The 21,187-nt window shown below is 43.2% G+C and overlaps 1 protein-coding gene across 1 annotated transcript in view; it reads right to left on the bottom strand.

Moving 5' to 3' along the window:
• SLC25A21 (solute carrier family 25 member 21) overlaps positions 1–21,187 on the bottom strand; it is a 355,138-nt gene that overhangs the window by 160,577 nt on the left and 173,374 nt on the right. The window contains exon 2 of the mRNA XM_025201495.1: positions 10,509–10,557. Within this exon, the coding sequence (XP_025057280.1) occupies positions 10,509–10,537 (29 nt within the window). The 5' untranslated portion in view covers positions 10,538–10,557. The remainder of the gene's footprint in view (positions 1–10,508; positions 10,558–21,187) is intronic.

The raw sequence follows: 21,187 nt of genomic DNA, 5'->3' as shown, positions 1-21,187 counted from the left end.
ATCCCGTGTTGGGGGGATGCAACCCCTGTGGGGGGACTGTAGCCCCTGTTGAGGACCTGTAGCCCCTCCTGGGGGGGGGGGCTGTAGCCCCTGTGGGGGGGCCATGGTCTCAAAGGGGGGGGCTGTAAGCCCTGTGGGGGACTGTAACCCCTGTGGGGGCCCATGGCCCCTGAGGGGGAGCCATAGCCCCTGTTGGGGTACTGTGGCCCCTGTGGGGGGCCCCTTGTGGGGGGTAGCAAAACATATATTCATGTATTCATGAATTCATGAAATGTATTTGGAATTTGCTTTATTATTATGATAGGGGCTGTGGCCCCTGCTGGGAAGACATAGCCACTGTGTGGGGCTGTAACCACTGTGGAGGGGCTGTGGCCCCTGAGGGGGCCTGTAACCCCTGTGGGGGGACTTTAGCCCCTGTGGGGGGGCATGGCCCCTAAGGGGGAGGCTGTAAGCCCTGTGAGGGGACTGTGGACCTTCAGGGGGCCGTAGCCCCTGTGGGGGACTGTAACCCCTGTGGGGGGGATGTGGCCCCTGAGGGGGATCCATAGCCCCTGTTGAGATGCCATAGCCCCTGTGGGAGGGACTGTCACCTTTGTGGGGGGCAGCAAAACATATATTCATGTATTCATGAATTAATGAAACATATTTGGAATTCACTTTATTATTATGATAGAGACACTGGTAGTCTTCCAAACTGCTTTAACAATGTAGATATATCAATAAAACATGCCCAACTAATCCTTGTCTCTGTTTCTCACTCTTTCTCTCTCTATATATAGTGGTCTTTTGTTTTAATTGTGGAGGAACATGGATTTTGGGGTATTTTACATAGTGACTAGGATTTTTTTATCAGGGATTTTTCAGTTTTCAAATAGGGAACACCAGAATTCCTGCTAGGGAGGCCAGTGGCAGGACACTGCCTGCTCAGAGCTGGCATCTTGGACCCAGCTGAAGGTGGCTGACCTCCTGGCCAATTGGGGCCAGGAGGACACGTTTTGGTACAGTGCAAAGCAGGCCACCACACCCAGAACATCTTCCAGGTGGCTAGGCAGGAGCCCCCACTGCCAGACTGCTGCAATGGGTAGAGGGCACAGGGAACTCCCAGGGCTGCTTCAGCAGTCCAGCTGGCACAAGGGGTACTGTCCCCAGGTACCAATTGGCTGGACCCCAGAACCTCCTGAGAATGAGTAGCCCTGAACTACTTGCCAGGGCAGCTTTTTGTACTGATGGGGCCAGGACAGGGAAGCTTTTTATACTGCTGGGGACAGCATAGGTGCTGGCCCTGGGCCCTAGCTCCCCTTGGCTGCAGATCCAAGAGGAGCCAGGCAGGGTTATTTTGCTCCAAGTGGCACAATTTGCTCCTCAACAAAGTGCATGTCGAAGCACATGCACTGAGGCAAAAAGCCCCAGCTCAAATTTGCACTGCTTCTATTTGAGCTGCTGCAAGAGCACGCGCTTGCATGTGTGGACATGCCCATGGAGTGCCTATGGAAATGAATAGGAATATATAAGCAGTAATCACTTTGTCCAGCACAGCAAGGCAGAGCATCCATTTAACATCATGCATCAATACAGTTATTTAATTCAGGGAAGGATTTAAATTGGAATAGCATATCTAACTGGAATTACTAGTCCATGTGCCCTTATTAATTCCTAACAGACTCTACAGAGAAGGAAAAATAAAAGGCAAATTACAGAGCCCTGGACCACATCCACATCCAAATTATTGTAAAATTGAGATACATTCTTATTACATAAAACCTGGAATGAAAGATCTCTAATGAAACATTCAAACTATTTGAGTGCCAAACCATAAATGCTAAAATGAAAAGATTAACTACAGTATACAGGCAGAACACATGAATGAGTATGTCCAAGGTCACTGACAGATCACGTAAGATTAATGCTAGTGAAAAACCTTGACAATAGGCAGAAATAAGGTTATTAAATAGAGCTGCTGAGGAATTTTTTTACTAAAACTTTTTGTAAAAAAAAGTTGATTTGTCAAACCAGAAACCTTTCCCTGGAAAGAAGCAAATTTCAACAATTTTTAAAGTAAACATTATTCAATATTTTTAGATATGGTTGGCATGTTGCTTTTTTGGAAATTTTCAAAATGAAAAATTGCATTTTTCTAATTTGAAATGACTTTTCAATTAAAAACTTAAGCTAAGTATTGTAAGAACATGTTTGAAACTGAAATGAAATATTTAAAAAATATAAACATGAAATATTACCTTTGACTGAAAGATTTTTAATTTTTTTGAGTTTTAGTTTGCAAACCTTTCTAAAATCCCAGTTCAGAATGGGAATTTTTTTTGGATATCCTGAAAATTGTGTGTGACAGGAAAACTATTTCCTACCTTTCCCTAGTTTAAAGAACCTAACTAGAACTATTAGGGTCAAAAGACCCGAAGTAAACCAAGAATGCCATGAACCAGGTGAGTACCATTCAGAAAAGCTGATGTTGTATCAAGACAGTGCACTCAGATAAGGACAGAAAGAACTGGAAGTCAGCTGACAACTGCCATGGATCTCTATCTCCAAACTAAACGTTTTAGAACAGGCTCCACTACTGCTCATTTAAACAAAAAAGACTGGAAATCAAAGAGGAATTAATGATATATAAGGAAGTAGCTCTTGCAAAACAACAGATGGAATGAGATCGGAAACACATGTAGTAAGCTGAACTCTTCTAATAAGAGCAAAATGACAGAAATTGGAACAAAAGAGCAAAATGAACAACAAAAAAAGAAATCAGCTGAAAAGTCTTGGATCAGAAATGCATTTGCACTGGTGAGTTCAGATCTGAACTAAAATTCCCAACTTTTAAAAGTTCTGGGGACTTTGACCATTTGTACATGCCATGAGGGAGTTACTTCAGTTTAATTCTCCCTAAATTGAAGCGGTGGGTTTTTAAAAACACCACTTCAATTTAGGGCAAAGTAAACCCCTGTGGTCTGTACACAAGGGATGAGCCCAATCCTTCCCTGCCTCTCTGGCAGCAGAGAGGGGAGGGAGAGCTGCCAGCAGGCCAAGTGGTCCCTGAGCTGGTGTGGGGGCTTGTGCTTGCCTCCACAGCAGCAGCAGTAGCGCTCCCCCCCAGGTGGCATCCGCCACAGGCACCTGGCCTGGGCAGTCCCAGGAGGCACCGCAGCCACAGAGGGAAGCACCAGGCCCATATGCAACTCAGACAGGCCAGCAGGCTCCAGGGAGGGAAAAACACACGTAAACAGTTGCAACATTAAAGCAGTGCAAAATGGCATTAAGCAGCTTTAAAGGCCAATTTTGTGGCATGTACAAATGGCCTCTGTATCCCTGCGGTTTCAGACACAGTGGCCAAGCATAAAATGAAAGATAGAGACCAGTTTTTCATTCATACAAAGGTTTCCCAAGCAGAGCCGAATGGATGAGCTGCCAATTGGCTGGCGAGGACATGATGCCTAACCCTCCTGGACCTGATAAGACAGCAGCTTGTCCTGACCACGAACCATTAGCTGATCATCTGTAACTCATGCCTACCCAGTATACCCTAAACCCTCCAAGTGTGTGTGTGTGTGTGTGTGTTGGACTCCTGAGTTCTGTGTATATGTGTGTGCGCGCATGCACTTGTGTCCTGGATGCCTGTATTCCCCCTCAGCACCCCTGCTGATATTGGTTGCCCCAGCCTTGCACTGCAGCAGACTGTCTGGATCTGCAAAGCCCTAGTAGAGTAGCTCCTCGCCTGCATACACTGGGAATTCTCCCTGGATAAGTAGGGCCAGAAGGCTTTGAGTGCCCCTGCCCTGGCACCGGGCCATTAGTGCCCTGCCCTGGGCCCCTCTGGCCCTGTGTCATGGATACTGCTGCCCACAACCCACACCACCTCACTTCCTCAGGGGCATAACCTGGGATGTGGGGGAATGCAGTGCAAGAAAGAGATGTGCCTCGTTTTAATCAAATGTTGAAGCTGCCAAACTTTTAACGTGTTTATTAAACAAAAACTGTGCAACATTGCCTGCTCCGGAACTTGGAACCTTCTTCTCAGTTAACATTGAGAGAGTGGGGAAAGACCCAGCCTGCACCAGGAAGTTATGCTGTTGAGGGCCAGAGTGGGGTGGGCAGCCATGGGGGCTCAACATAATGAAACATGAAACCTTGGGACGGCGGGGGAGTGCCAACCACAAAACTTCTGCCCGTTGGTTTAATTAAATGTTGCAGCTGCCAAACTTTTCATGTGCATAATAAAGAAAAACTGTGAAATGCTGCTTGTTCCAGAACTTGGACCAGAGACCAGGGGGCTGCCTATCTTTGCAGAGGCTGCACCACTCACCTGCAGCAGGACCCAAGCCTGCAACAGCCTGGCCCGGTGAGTGGTTGGCCCACACCCCCATTCTGAGTGCTTCTTCCCCCTTCTGGGACTGGCATGGACACTCTTTGGGGCCCTGAGCCTACACTGGTGACCATCAGTGGCTGGTGGTAGCAAGTTGGCCCTGGAAGGCAGGTGGAGTCAATGCCAGCCCTGGCACTGGGTCTCAGGCAGCCTGGTCCCCTTCTTCTCTCCCAGTAATGGTCTCCAGAACAGGCCCCACTGGATGCTTTCCTGGCTCCTTGGGCCACAGGTCAGCAGCTTCAATGTGCTATACCTCCTGTTCTGAGGCTCCCCTGCACCCTGGCATCTCCAAATCAATGTGGGGAGTACAGTGTTCCTGCACAGTCATGATTCTGCTCCCCCCAGGGACTCTCAGGCATGTCAGGGCTCTCAATGGCAGGGGGGGTAAGGAGCAGCCCATCCCACCACTGTGGTTTGGGAAGGCAATGATCTCCCCATGGGAGGTAGCACTGAGTGTTGCTGCTGGATGCCAAGTGGTCTTTGACCCTGTGCATAAACTTCCTATCCTGGTACTGTGACTCTCTCCGCTCTGTAGCACCACAGGTGGCCTCCTTCAGACAGTGGGTGGCCATCCACAGACCTCATTCGTGGACCTTTTCAGTGTATTCATGGGCCTGGATGGGTCATTCAAATGCCATGGCACCACAGGTACAAGCAATCATCAACCTCTCCATTCTAATGCCCCACATTGAGGGTCCCCTTTGGTCCTCATGTTACTGATGCCATCTATATGCATCTCTAGTGTTCTACAGGTGTCCAAGTGACCATCCTGGATCCAGCATCTCAGGTTCCATGACTGGACCCCCCATGCAGAAATGTGGAGCCTGCAAATAAGGGAGACACCAATGGACCTCTGGTGAATTCCCTGTTTAGACCCTTTCCTCTGCCCAGGGCTGGAAGCTGCACAGCTCCTTATGACCCGGTGCTGATCATGGCACAGAATACCCATATTCTGCCTCCCAGATGGGACCACCTGGATACCAGGGTTCCATCACCCTGCTGTAGGAGCTGGGAGGACTGGGAAACCCAAGCATCAAGGCCCAAAAACATAAGCCTTCTCCAGTTCTCTGCAAGGAGGTGGGGTGATGGGGGAGGAGGAGGGTGTGCAGGGGTTTTTGCTAGGGAGAATTCCTGTTTCCTGCTGTCCCTTACCTTCAGTGATGCTCATTCATAGCTGCTCTGCCAAATGGTACCCTGAGACATGGCAGCAAAAACCCAAAGTTGTGACTGTTGGTTACACCTTGGCTGTGGGGCTTGAATAAAGCTTTCAGTGTATATCGGGGTCTGTTTGGGTTAGGGTTTGTGTCTGGTGGATCTGGATAAGCATGCTAGCCTCTCTGAGGAAAGCAACATGATCTTGAGTCAGTTGTCAATTATCCAGATTTATGGCCCCACTCAATATAACACAAACTGATAAGCACTCATCAGCAGTAAAGAGGACCACACCTTTGTTCCATGCCAGTGGCACAGCGATTGGCAGAGGGGTTGTTTGAGAGGCATGGGGTCAGTGAGGAGCATCAATAAATCATTATCAGTCTCCCACGGGGATAATTACTGAGCCAAAAGCATGCTGAAGGTCAGAGTAGGTATCCACAGCCTTCTCCGTGAGCATACCCCAACCCACCAAGGTGTCACATCAGAATGTTCCCTCACCTACAAATATTACATTCAGAAGGCCAGCAGTAAAGTCTCTGCATGGGTAGTTGCCTTAAGACGTTTAGCCAACAGAACATGGGATGCTAACTTCACAGTGCTCAGAACCACAGCACTTGCAATGATATACGCCCCAGCAGATTACTGTGCTCCTGTATGGTCCAGTAGTTGTTGCACTAAAAAACCTGACACTGTACTTAACAGGGCACAGAGACTCATAACAGGCTGCACAATTTGCACACACACAGTTGTATTCTCTGCACTGTAGGGCACTGGATCAAGTGAATGGAGTGAATGAAAATGAAATGAACATTCAGTGTAATCCACTCTGAAATCTATTCCTACAGTGTTTTATACCAACACCAAATGAGTCTTCTATTGGGCATGACTTTGACAGAGAAGCATTAACTGAGATCTGGATATGGATACTATAAAATAACACTTCACAAGATGAATATCATGGACAGCCCCTGTTTGAATGCAATTTCCAGCAGACAGCACAGTGCTTAATCAAAAACTACCATCTTTACAAATGCTTAGATTCGGGTAGATGAAATGTGTACAGACAGATAATACCAGACAGTAGCTTGTAGCTCTCTGGAGTGAAGAAGGAGGAGGGTGTGTGTGGAAACAAGGGCTTTGCCATCTCAGGTCACTGAGAGCCTGGGGGTGGGGCTGGCACAGTACTCAGACAGAGGAGACAAGCTCTGGCCTGGGATAGATCACTGCCCCATAAGGAGGGTGCCACAGTGCTCCATGGGATGTCAGCAGAATGTGACCTACTGTGAGTCGAGATGGGATGTGGTACAGATGTTCATTATGGTGCTGTAACCTATAGTGCTGAAGTCTGATACCATATTCAGCCAGGGTTATCTTAGAATTGGATCCATCATTTTTACAGTGCTCTGTGGGTTTCCCATGTGCTCTTTGAAGCTCCAAGAATTTGGGGCAAGAATTACTCCTGGGTCCTTTCTCGGGGACCAAACCTGCCAACACACAAAGCCCAGTGAGATGTTACACTGTGAGGGAACAACTGAGTTTCAAAGTCGAGGAAGACAGTTTTAAAAAGATTTCTGGAACTGTGGTTATTTTATTGAATCTAATAAACATACAATTTCTGCTTTGTTGAATCAAAGTTTAGTTTGTGAGCACAGAGATCAAGCAAGCAATGCCCTTAATGTAATGATAAGTCAGACTTTCTCCATATCCCCTCAGACAGCAAACATCTTAAAATAGCATTTAGCACACTCTTCTCCCTCTCCCCCACAAAGACAGAAGATCAATTCATTTTAAGTGGTATAATTTGACATGCTCCATTGAAGTAAATGGAGTGATGTCCATTTCCATCAGCTGAAGATCGGGCCCAGAATTATTAACTGATCTGACCTGACAGAACTCCACCCTTTCAAATATTTCTTTTAATTCATACAGCAAGTATGATAACATTCCTAGGCAAGCTGTCAAAGCAGTATCACAGTGAGGGATAAGTGAAAAATGTATTCAGCAAATGAGCATCTTTTTCTGATCAGTAGATGGAGATCTCAGGTTTTTTTCACTATTGAAAGTTTTCACCAAGCTTTTATGATTTTTTGTTTTTAATTCCAGAAATTGGTCACATGTAGTTCTTTGTAAGTATTTGCTACTTGAGTTATGATACTTAGATGTGACTAGTCAGATAAGTCACAAGGTATCATAATAGATGATGCATAACCATATCCAAAGCAAAGACTTACACTCTAATCAAAATTTCACCATTTCAACCTTGAAATTTGCTTTCCAGGGATATGGATACCAGTAAAACTCAATTGTACAAATATCTGTGGCAGTGAATGTGAAAGAGAGCAATCATGGCCAAAGGAAATTAATTTATAAATATCAATTATTAAAAGAAATTTGATTTTATTTTGCTTTTGTGCATTACTTGCATTAGTGTCTTCTTGGCAATGTATTCCTGGATGTACCATTTCTCTCTAAGGTAGTAATTTCCAGGAATATTTAAAAGTTTAGGGAGAGGCCCACTGCAAGGATGTTGTTGTGTTTAATTACTCTTTACACATCTGCTTTTATGGTGGTGAAATTCTGTTGTATGTTCTGTAGTGGGAAAGTAAAAATTTTGACCAGGTATTTTTTTTCACCCTTTTAAACCTATTTATTAATATGAGACCATATGCAGCAGGATTTGAAGCATGTCAAACTGGGGATGCTTGGACCTAATCCTCCAATTACAACTCATCCTGTCTTGATTTGTTTGGCTGAACCTCCTAGACAATGTTTTCACTACCAACTTTCTCTTTACTTCAAACAGTTTCCCTTAGCTGTCTTCCTTCTACTTTCCAACTATTTCTGTCAACTGCTGCACAAGTATTCATTTTTCCAACAATAGGACATGTTAAGTTATGAATTTGGTATATTTGTTTAAACTGAAACATATGTCAATCAGGCACAAACCACAGCTTTGTAATTGGAAAAACACTGTACTATTTTTAGCTCAAAATAACAGCACTGACAAAATCATGTCTTTCATATCTCAGACTGTCATACCTTGCATCATAGGTTGGTAGGTCTGATAGGTGAAGAATATGACATTGCACTGCAATCAAGACCATGCTGAAAAGGAAGGTCTTCCTTTTAAGAAGATTCTTTGATCAAGAAAATGATCCTTCTGGTATTTTGATAGCATCTCTACCTGGAAGGTTTTCCCTGCTGCTGCTTTCTCTACTCACACATGAGGATACAAATATCTTCCTCTGAAGTCAGTAAGAATTTTTTGTATGCCGTAGGGAGGGAATGAGAATCCAATACTCTATGGACTGCCGACTGCTCCATTCTCCAGAGTAATCTGATAAAAAAGCTAATGGAAAGCTTGCTCTAAGATTAACAAATGCAGTGTAAAACTGCTATTAGGGCTGTGCGAAGCTTCAGTCCCTGATTCAATTTGGTGGACATTTGGCCTAATTCAGTGGCCGAATCTCTGAATCTGAATTGAATCAGGAGACCCTTTAATCTCTCCGAATCAAATCGGAATCCTCCGAATTGATTGGAGAGATTTGGAAAGATTCAGCAATTCGGCCATAGACACAGCTTTAAATGTTTTTTCTGTATACCTCAAGGTAGCAGGCGGCTCATAAATGCTGCAATGGTGGACTGGATGAAGCATCCCATAGCAGCGCAGGGGGCTCCCCAGCATGCTTGGCAGCAGATCCGGAAGTGGACCAGAAGCACTTCTGGTCCACTTCTGGGTCTGCTGGGGAGTACACTGGGAGGCGGCCCTCGCGCCCTCCCAGCTCAGCAACTGGTGCCTCCTGGGTCTGGGGGGCACCCAGGGTCCCCCTGTGGCCAATCACCGAGCTCAGGGTTGCGGGGGGCCCTCAAAGCGCTCCCCTGGCAGACTCAGAAATGAACTGAAAGTACTTCTGGCTCTCTTCTGGGTTTGCCGCTGAGCACATGGGGGGTCCCCCATGGTCCTGTGGGATGCTCCATCCACCCCAGCATCACAGCATTCATGAGCCATGCCAGGTACCTCAAGGTATGAAGAAAAAACATTTAAAGCTGCGTCTATGGCCAAATCTCTGATTCTCCAGATCAGCATCGAATCTTCAGATTCAGATTCGGCTGAATCAAATCAGGGACAGTGATCCAAATCAACTAATCGAATCTCTGTCCCCAGTTTGAGCTGAATCCAAATCGAATACGGCCCACTTCGCACACCCCTACCAGCTACCTCTTCCAATTCTCACTTCCCAATGAGTTTTAAAAGTAGTTTAGCAAGAATGTATATGGTCACTATCATAAATACCTGGCACTAGCAATTTCTTCATTTGTAACACTATACATGAAGATTTAAAAATGCAAAAGCATAGAAAAACTGAATAACCAGGAATCCTAGACTATAAACATTTATATTTTGCTCAAGAAGTTACAACAGGAATTTTAAGACAATATTCTCAAAACTGGTTCACCATTTCTATGCACAAAACCAAAAAGTTTATATTCATCAGATAGGAAAATGTGTGCATGGGAGGAAAGGCATAAAATTACCAATTTGCAAATACCAGTTTTGGTGTTGAACTATCATTGTAAAACATGGCCACATGTATCAGGTCTCATTAATTATTACAATTAATTAAAGCAATATGCTATTTCTAAAGCAATATGCCATTTTCTACTTTCAAATCAAAATATTACTTCAGAGGGTGAATATAATAAGCAAATCTAACTATGGGCAGCTTCTATGAGATCTTATTTTGCTGTTCCTTGGAAACCATATTTCATAAAAACATATTTAACACCTTCAGTTGACCTCTAACCAGAAATGCATTATGCTATTCAAATTCTGTCAAATGCAGTAAAAAAATAAGTAAATAAAAATGCCATTAAAAGGAGAAGTTATCTTACTTGGACAAGTTCTAGCATTTTATTTTCTGACAGCTCCCAATTTGGACATCTTCCAATGTCAATAAAACTTGTTCAAGCAGAACCTTACCTGGTTTTCACAACATCAAGTGGATGCATCAGGCAAATTTCTACAAGACCTGTAAGATGATAAAGAAGAGAGGCCTTGTAAATATTTGTGCAAAGAGCAGTTTATGTTTCACTGACTGCAATGGTTTTCTATGTCTGACTGTTATAAAAGAAAGCTGTGTACAATTAAGAAAACTGAACTGAAGGCTGCCAGTAAATTACAAAAACATGTACAATATAGTAAAGATACTCTTATTAAGTGTAGCTTATTTGGCTTTTTTGGGGGGAACATTTAAGAAAATATAAGCTCTTTATTCTCAAATTTCTAAATGGATTAATCTTGAATTGCTACTCTATAGCTAGAAAAGATACATGAAAAATTATAGGAGTCAAGAATTATTAGTAGAATCAATGTCTTGATGTATTACTCTCAGACCAAAATTATTGTCTGGCAATAGTTTTAATTATTTGCAAAATGCAAAATATGTATATCATCCTTTGCTAAATTATTTTTTCTGCCCCATTTTGAGCAACATAATGGAGCATTTAGATTAGACAGCAGAGCAGAGACATTGTTAGCAGTCAGCACATATAAAGGGACATATAAGTGTCACAACCCAAAGTTGTGGTTTTTCTTGTTTGTGTGTGCTTCGGCATCGCTAAATCATGTTCCCGCCAAATTGCAGCTCTTTTGCACGGTGGAGTGTTCTGCTGCAACAGAGACCCCGCGTGCAGGAGCTTTTCCCGCCAGTTCTGTAGCTTTCTTTGCATAGTGCATTTCTTTTGCATTATAGCAATGCGCGATGCAAGGAGTCCCTGCCATTTGTATTAGGATTCGCGCCACATTATTGGCCAGTCTTAATGTAGGCACACGTGGCAGCTAGCTATTGGCTTGCTAGCCGTACAAAAGGCTTGGGTGGTTTCCGCCCAAATCGGAGAGAGAAAAAGAAAGCACGTGGAGTTCGGGAAAGGAGCGTGAGGATCTCTAAGCGCTGCTGATCCATACGAACCCAGCTTTTTCCTTAAGAAGGCAACAGAGGTTTAATTTATCGAACCCACGGAGCTTCAACAACTCCGCGGGACTTATTTACCGTCCCCTCGGAACCTTAACGACTCCGAGGCAACTAACGTCTAGCCTCTCCCCGTTGCCGATCGCAGCCCAGACGTATCCCTATCCTAAGGATCCAATTGTCGAGCCCATGGAGTTTAACAGCTCCGGGGGACCTGGGAACCGAGTAACACTCATGGAGATACAGCTGCTCCGTGGGAACGAATTCTTGAACCCCGTGGAGCCTGAATCACTCCGGGGTCAAGGAACCGAGTGTATTAGAGTCCTCCACCGAGAACTCAAGCGGAGCTGAGCCTGGAAAGCTGACCAGCCTACACCGCGACCACCTTGGGTGTAAGTAAATAATCTTTTCAATCAACCATTACGCCTCCGTGACTGATTCTAGCTAGAGCATGTCATACCGCACCGTGGTCTTTTCCAACCCCGTGTACCCGGGCTACTGGCCACAGTCTGTGTACACACAAAGACGGGTCCCCGGCTTGCCCCGGCTCGCACATGGCGACCCAAATGGGATCGGGAGAGAGCTCGCACATGGCGATCCAGGCGGGATCGTGAGCCGGCCCGCACAATAAGCTTATGTGGAGAAGAAAGCTAGTTTCAGCTCAGCAGAGGCCCACATAGTCATTCATGAGCTCATGCAATTATTGACTCTTAAAGTGCACTATTATTAGCTACATGTTGTGTTGTACTTTACTCTTCTAACACACGTCAGAGATGCTTGACATCTGCTGGCCTTTTTTTAAGTTCACCTATTCCCTGCCCATTTATACATGCACCTCCATTCCACACACACTAAGAAAGCAGAAACAATAACATAAAAAGGAAAAATAAAATCAGGCAAGAAACCACCACACTGATCTGCTCATAGTAAAAGTGCATTGTTGAAATTTGAGATGTGTCAGCCTTGGGGGTTGATAACAAACTACACAGTGTAAAATCTGTTTTAAAATTTAAAAAATATATATAGCCAGAGGGGTGGGAGTGGGCAGGGGGAGAAGGAGAAGGAGTGCATTTATGTGTGCAATATAAAGACTAACACTGATGTCACCACATGGCTGAAAAGTCAAGCCTACAGGAGTCAGAATACTCAAACACAGAGTTTTTTGCAGCAATGGGAAATCTGTTGCATTATCACACCAGCAGATATCTGTGCCAGTGCATAGGTTGGCCTGTATACAGAAGAGATCCACAGAGATCTGAGTTTTTATCCATTATTGTCCATGTACAGACATTCAGTTTCTCCTGGGGGAGTCAGTGCTCTCCCAAGAGAAACCACAAGTGTACAGATATCCAATATTTTTCTTCCAGAGCAAAAATGGTCACACTGGGAGAAAAATTGCCCCGAAACAACCATGGCTAAAACACTCCTAGGAGAGTTTCTCTTGGGAGAGTGGATCTCTGTACATGTTCTCTTCTGAGAGAAGTCAAAGCACAATCCTCCAGCATCCCTGGCTGTTTTGCTCCCACCACACCCTAGGGACACAAAGTGTTGCTCACTGGACTGGACTGCTCCAGCCAAGCAGAGAACAGAATGCACCCCTTTAACATTGTTCCACAAGGAGGGAGCCTGCGGAGCATGCTGAGATGTGTGTATAGGGCTGGCTTTACTGGATCAGCACTACAAGCTCTTTTCTAGATCACTTGAACATGTGTATGCAGCCAGTCACTCTAAATTAAACTGTTTTTTTTTTTTAGCTTCAGACATTTCTAAATGACTAAATTACAAAATTTGAAGCAGGAGGAAAAGTATATTTTTCACATTTACAAAAGAAAAAAATGGACAAAAAATTAAACAAAATATTTTACAGCTAATAAACTAGATTTTGTGGAGATGTTTGATGTTTATTAGATTCTTTTGCAAAAAGCTGCACATGTTTTATATTATTCTAGGGCTGTCAAATGATTAAAAAAATTGATTGCAATTAGTTGTGCAATTAAAAAAATTAGTTGCAATTAACTGTGATTTTAATCGCACAGCTAAAAACTCAAAATTGTGTTCAGAAAAACTCAAAATTATGCAAAATTATACAGGTACTTTGTATGGTTGTGGGGTGGGCGTGGGGTGTATGTGTGGGGTTTGGAGCCCGGGCGGGGAGGGGTTCCCTGCATACCCTTCCAGGATGCAGGGTACTGTGGGTCAGGAGTGAGGGGCAGAAGCAGGGCTGGGTATGGGGTTGTGGCTTGGGCATGGCCCCCCCCACCCCGAATCATATTACGCAACTCCCCGGTATCCTCTTTTTTGAAACTTTTGAAACCGGAAATATGGTAACCCTACAGAAATGGAACCCAGCAGCATGTAGAGCAGTGCCCAGCAGGTAGGTCTGTGGAGGGGAAGGGGTGGGGAGAGAGGGAAGAGGGCAGGCAGATGAAGGCTCTCACAGTGAGGGTAGGAGTGCGGCAGGGACTGGCGTGGGGGCAGATGCTGAGGTGGTCATGGGATGGAGCTGTGGGAGGCTAATCCAGGGTTGCAGGGGGTGTGGCTTTCCACTGCTCAGTGGCATACCAACAGGGGTGGGCAGTAGGGGACCATGACCCCTGGACACCAGCCTCGGGGTGGGGGTGGCAGCTGGAGAGCCTCCTGCATTTTGTGTGTGATCCACCCTCCTGCCCAGCGGGTTGTGGCTGTCTTTGGCCATTCCAGCCAGAAATTCCAGCTGCCGCCCTCCCCCTGCAGCTGGCATGCCATGCTGCTAATTCCCTCATGGAAGTGCCATGGTGTGGGAGGCGGGGCTTCACACAGGATGATTTGCCTCAGGCCCTGCACTCTGCTGGGATCGTCCCAGGGTCGGGGGGTGCAAATGCAGGCACTGAAGACCCACAGGAAGCCACTGCTGCTGCTGTGCATACCCCCGAGGGAGGCATAGGGAACATGTGCATGGGATGGAGGCAGGATGCCTGCTGTGGACTGGGGCTCTATACCCTGCTGCCTTTGCCCCAGAAGCCATGTGCTGGCCATGTGTCCCCTGCCCACGCAGCGGTGGGAGGCACAACATGGGATCACACAGCTCCTGGGGCAAAGCCAGCAGGGCACAGAGCCCCAGCCCACAGTGGGCAGCCTGCCTCTGCCATGCGCACAAATCCAGAGGGCACATGCCCCCCATACCCCCCTCAGTGGTGCACACAGTGGTTGGGAACTGCACTCCCCCCTGCGCCCCTGGATGAGCTGTCCATGGCTCCATGACGTACCCCAGCCCTGGGGTCCCATTCACCCAAGCCCATGCTCCTGCCCCACTCCTTCCCTCACTGTAGGGAACTTGATCTGCCCCCTCCCGCTCCCTCCCTCTCTCCCCATACCTTCCCTTCCACAGACTTATCTGTTGGGTGCTGCTCTACACGCAGTCAGGCTGCGTTCCTGGCCATGTGCATGCTGGGGCTGCTCATGTCCATCTGTGTCTGTGCCTGCAACCCCTCCCCCACCTTCCTGAAGCAGCAGCCCGGAGCCTGTGCTCGGGCTGCCCTGTGGTCATCTGCACTACCACTGCTACCCCAATGGGCAACCTGGAGGCCTCGGTGATGGCAGCAGAGTGAAGCCTGGGTATGGGCTTCAAAACCATGTGTGAAATTAATGTGTTAAAATAATTAAGGCAAGAACCAATTAATGCACTAATTGTACATGTTAACGACAATCAATTTAGATCCCTAATTATTACTTTTATTTAAATAGAGCAATTGCTCTCTGTCTGGTTATACAACATTATTTGCTGTAATCCTGTAGCATAGAATTTTTTCACAAACTTATCACTAAACAAAATAACTCAGAGCACCTGTCTCATACATTGCTGTTAAGGTATGTAAATCCCTATACCTACACCAATTTTTTGGACACACTGGGTGCATCTACATGTGCATCCAACTGTGCAGTTGTTACTTGCTTTAGCTAAATGATTGCACAGTAACTACCATTACAATGGTGAGGTAGCATCTTGTGTAGATGCGCCCACTGAGAAAATAACAAAGCTTCATCACTTCTCAAATATTATAATACTTGCAAAGTTTATAGAATGTACAACACTAATTAGAGAGCCTGTTATTCCAAACCCATCACTACTGCCTCCAAATACTTGTGTTAATATTCTGTTATTATTTTACTTCCCTTCCCCCCTTTTTCAGGAGTGTAGAAAAGGGAGTAAATCTACAGGGGAAAATCCTAGAATATTAATATATACTGCAGGGACATGCATTTAGAGTAAAAGCAGTTTAATAGTGTTTTAAATCATAATTTTCCAGGAAGAAAGAACTGCACTGTTATCATTCCTATATAGGTTAGCTCATTTTGATTCTATATTTCACTCCCATACTTACTGTAATTCTCACAGCTCATGTAAGGCTTGTATTTTACTGAAATAAGGACTAAATCACATATCAGATAGGGAAACATAGAACCCAGGTTTTTGTTTCCTGAATCTGTCCCAAAATGTATAAATTTCTCCACAGCTGCCAACAGGTGCTTTACAAGTGGAGCTACAGTGGAGTGTTTCAGCATTGGCAGGGGGCATGGTCTTCAAATTTTCCCGTGCAACATTTCCCCAAAGTTTTTGATCTTCCAATTCCATCTTGTTCTGGCAACAAAAATGAGTGGTAGGGGGCCAAGCTTGGGGCCAGGGATTTGTTCCCCTATTCTGTTTTTGTAGCATTAATGTCCATTTTGGGAGAAAACTGTACAGTGCCAGAATTCAACTCTAATTTCTTGGTCCTCATAGGACAATTTTTAATTCAGGCATTTTTCCAACAATTGAATCACATGAATTCCAAGTTCTTTGGCATGAAATATGTTTTGATAACTTCAAGATTCTATTAGTTATCTGCCTTTCTCAAAGGAGAAAAATCTTTCCTTTGTTCTCATCAGTCAATTATGTTCTAGGTTTTAAACAGTGCATAGTTACTCAATTTTACCAGACAGCTCCCTGGAAAATATCTAGGGATTGTAACATAGTTCTCTAAAATGCACCACAGAGAGCAAACTTTGCAAGATACTAATGGAACAGCTACAAACGCAAGCTATATTTTTCCATCCACTATAGTAGTCATGCAAATCGTTACAACATCCTACTTGATAGCCTGCCCAGAAAGTGTGGTGGCCCTACTACATTACAAGCAATCTGAGATGCACACAGGAAAATAAAATATATTGCACCTCAGCTAATGTGCTTCAACTTTGTGACAAAGTCAATTAGCATTTGTATTAATAAATAATATGAATTATCTAATTTTGCAACCCCATGATTCAATGTAACCTAGTTTGTCACAGGGGTATTCATCAATTCAGTATTTATAACATGGTTATTTTAACAGCACCAGACACACATTGTCCAAAATTATACCCTGACTGTGTCTTTTGGTGATATCAGGCATGAAGGAACTCAGGTTCTACTTGGCCACTGTTCTTATTACTGAACAGAAGATAATCTAGACACCTATTATGTAAGCCATATTCTACTGATAATTTTAAACTTTGGCAGTCTGGATTCTATTCCAACTTTTTTTTCCCAGAATATTTTTCTTATTTTTTCTACTAAGAACTGTTTTTCATTGTAGAAGAACATATTTCATATCCTCCCACTTTGGTCTTTAAAAAGTTTTGCAATTAATATTTAAAATTAGTAAGATACATACATCAACAGCAATATCTCTCTCCAATGTGTGTGATTGCTAAATATCTTGGTTAGCTGAATTTCCTTGGTCTTTGTCCTTGTGCTTTAAAATACACCTAAGGTTTGCACCAAGAGCTGCTAGTATTACACAGATTCTGCATAGTTGTTTTCTGTGTAAGGGGGGGATGGGAATGCTAAGTGTCTAAAGCTATATTCCAGTTGGCAACATAATCTTCTTAATAATATCAGATTTATGTACAAATACAAATACTTCCCAGCGCTACACAGCTGAAACTTCATTAATGCAGAACAATATCCATCATAACCCTTGAGTAGAGATAAAAAGTAGTAAGTCTGCAATAGAGCTAATACAGGTAGTTAAATTGTATTAATTAAAATAGATTTATTCTGATTTGCTCTTCCTCATGGGACTCCGATGTTGCGTCCTGCAATACTGTATCATCTGTGACCTGGACAGAATGTGTGAGTTAAAAGTGATGAACATCAAGTATTAGTTATCATAAACCTCTGGAAATGCTGCACCATAGGATTTCTGTGCATTGCACCCAGAAAGTTTGTTTCTAGTGAAGATCAGAGAGGTCTGCAAGCATGGTCCATGTGTTTTAATTCAGACAATCCCCTTTAGTGAAGACGTTATTATGCACCCTCCTCCTCTTGTGTTACTCATTTCTCTGGAATAACATAGTCACTGAAGAAACATAACAGAAAGGAGACTGCTCATAGAAAATGTGTCAATAAACATGCCAAGCACTGTACATTGTAGAGCTGGAACAGTATGTATTTACTTTGGCCTTCCTAGAGATAAAGTCACAATGTAAGAAATGATAATAAATATTTTACATGTACCTTGCATTTCCTTCTAACAAACATGTCTGACTCAAAACCTTCTAAAAATGTGGACTGAGCTGTTCTTTGTTTTCTTACTAAAACTATTACATTTATTTCTTAAACTCTAGAGGTTATTTGAAAGACAAATACTTTCAAAAGTGTGGAACCTCATCATTTGTTTGGAGAATAATCAACATCTGAAGCACAAGTCTGAAGCACAATCTCTGAAGCATAATATCTGAAGCATAAGTATCCAATCAGTCAGTCGTACATTATGAACTTTATCCAAACTAATTTTTTATCCATGGCTTCAAGCCCACTGCATCTGTGCAGACACATACAGCTTTTACCTGATCTAATGGGATATTTTTCTCCTGGAAACAGGTACAATATGCCCATTTCAACATTGTGTGTGTGCGTGTGTGTGTATAGATAGATAGATAGATATTGAGGCCTGCTCCTTTCCCAGAGACACTGTCCCATATTGTGCCATTCCCAATTGTAATTTGTATTAGCCAGTCTCAAAGGAAAAGTACTGGAAGAGATTTGCATTATATTAGTTTTTATATTAAAAAGTGACACTTTATTTTAGCTCTTGCCTAAGAATCTGTTTAGCAGTGTGATTTGGGATTAGCTAATGGGACCCTAGAGCTCCTGACTAACATTAATTAATCTGGTAGGTAATGAGCCAAATCAATCCTTTCCTTAGAAAAATGTGGAGAAGTGGAAAGTTAATCCAAAACATATTCTGAAATGGCAGTGCAGCAGTCATGAGTCATTCCTCCTCAGAGGCCATGTCTACACAGAGAAAATATATTGTGTTAAAAAACAAGTTAATTAACAAGAAGTTAAGCTCAATTTTGCCTTTGGTATGGACAGGGATAACCATGTTTAAATGCATTAGCTGACCATGATTAACCTTAGGACCCCTCTTTGATTTATACCACAACTAGCTAATATATGTTAAACAAGTTTTGTCCATGTCTACACAAGGTACCAAGATATCTTGTTAGATAACATGTTTCCCAGTGTTGACATGGGTTTTAGGACTAAAGGAGAATAAACAGTAGCTGTGTGGAAAATGGGGATATCATGGCTTCCTAACTGTGCAAACCCAAGAATCAGTAGGAAGTTCTCAAAATGTGAGCACATGTGTTATCCACACAATGAGGCTGCCTCTCTGCATGAGTGGTTCAGGCACTTTTACCCCAATGGCAGGTGGTAGGCAAGTTGCTAATGGCTCCTTGACTTCGACTATCACTGCTTCAGTCCTCACTTTGGGGACTGAAGCAATGATGAGGACTGAAGCAGTGACAGAAAGATACTTTAGCTGAGTAGAAATGATTGAAAACTGGAAATGAGTGTTTCTGGGCAGCCTGTCATCTATGCTGGCTATTCCTCAGCCCTGACAGCCTCTTCAATTCCCATACTCCCTGTTGCAAATTGCTCATGCTGAGGATTTCCACTAGGCTGCTTAAACTCTGCTTTCCTCCTTGTGTTAAACACTGGCAATATTTATCCAGCATTTACATGAGTTTGTTCCCCTCTGCATGGCTGAAGAAAGCATGAGATCCATTATTTTTACCAACTGGGAAACAGTTCAATTCTGCTAAAAATAAAGTGGGAATAAGAAACCTTATTCTCTGCTTGAAAGTTGGAGAGTGGCAGAGATACAGACAACAGCATGGACCTAAGCAGCATTAACACACACCATAAATCAAGCTGCTGTCATGTCTTGCACATATCCATGGAAACAACATACTTACAAGTGGATCCTTAGAAAGAGCAGAATTTGGCTTGTGATCCCATATATATAAAATTAGTTTGATGGTTTTATAGTAGTAAAACTACTTATATTGCTAAATTGGTTAATAAGCCTCCTTGAAAACTGAGGTAAATGTTAAACTGCTATAACTTCTTTTTACAGTAATGCACAGTACATAAAGCATTCATTTTGTTTTAGCAATTGTACAGTAAAAGTAACGTAAGTGGATTTAATATACAAGTGGACTTAATACACAAGTGGCAGATGCATGTTATCCACACACATTCAGCATGAATTCAGTGATCAGAGTTAGCAGTGCATTTTAAAAAGGCTAATAAAAATATTGTCTGGCGTTATACAGAAATCCCCAAATAATGTTTAAAGAATACAATGCAAGTTGTTTCTAAACTGTTGAAAAATTCAGCATTTTTGTTTGCCTTTCACAATATTCTTTGCACATCAAGCCAAGTCAGTCTAATGAACTTCTGATCTGTAAGAACCATGCCTTTTCTGCTTATTTTGCTTGAAATACAACTTGGAGAACCTTTACTAACCTAAAAAGCAGATCTTTAACGTTGAAAAAGTATCAAAATTTTTTATTTATGAACAAATATATGCCTTATAATTATATGCTTTAACAATTATTTAAATACTTAAAATATTCTGTTCCAAGAAAAACAAATAAAACATACAAAGACTATTTTCAGATGCTGTTATGGAATATTTTTTAATGGTTCATTTTAACATTGAACTCCAGCTGTCTTCCCTGCCTAGTGCAGGGGGGTGGACCCAATGATTTTCCGAGGCCCTTTCCAGCCTTACAATCTATGAATCTATGAATTGCAAATTAAGGCCCTGATTCTGCAAACCCTTATCCATGTGCTTAACTTTACACAACTGAAGTTGATGGGGCTTGAAGTCAATGGGGCTTCTCAAATACCTAAACACATGCATAACTCTGCAGAATTACTGTAAATTATGTACAGTTATGTACATTTACTGTGAGGATACAAGGCAAAGTCAAACCTTCCAGGAAAACTTGTAGCTGCTCACAGAGAACCTTTTGCTACATTCACATTTATTTTAGAGAAGTACCCTTCCAGACATTAGGCAGCATGAGGTAGCTAAGAGTCGTTAGCCCCTTTTGGGAGGGGGCTTTGCCATCTTGGAACTAGAAAAAAAATGAATCATATACTAAAAATCAAACATCTACTATAACATATTTGAATTTTATTTCAAGAAATATTTTTTGTCCTGATTTATACGTGTTTACATGGTATATATAGAGGTGATTGCATAATAGCTCAAAATAAAGTCTTAATCTTGTATATTGTGTGGTGGGGTTGTGTGGGGTGTGTGGGTGGGTTTGTGGGGATGTGGGGGAGGGTGTGGGTGTGAGAGAGTTAATGGGGTGTGTGTGTGGGCCT

Source organism: Alligator sinensis, unplaced genomic scaffold (genome assembly GCF_000455745.1).
Source record: "Alligator sinensis unplaced genomic scaffold, ASM45574v1 scaffold280_1, whole genome shotgun sequence".
Taxonomy (NCBI): domain Eukaryota; kingdom Metazoa; phylum Chordata; order Crocodylia; family Alligatoridae; genus Alligator; species Alligator sinensis.
The sequence above is the reverse complement of the archived record's forward strand: the minus strand, read 5'-3'. Positions and strand labels throughout refer to the sequence as shown.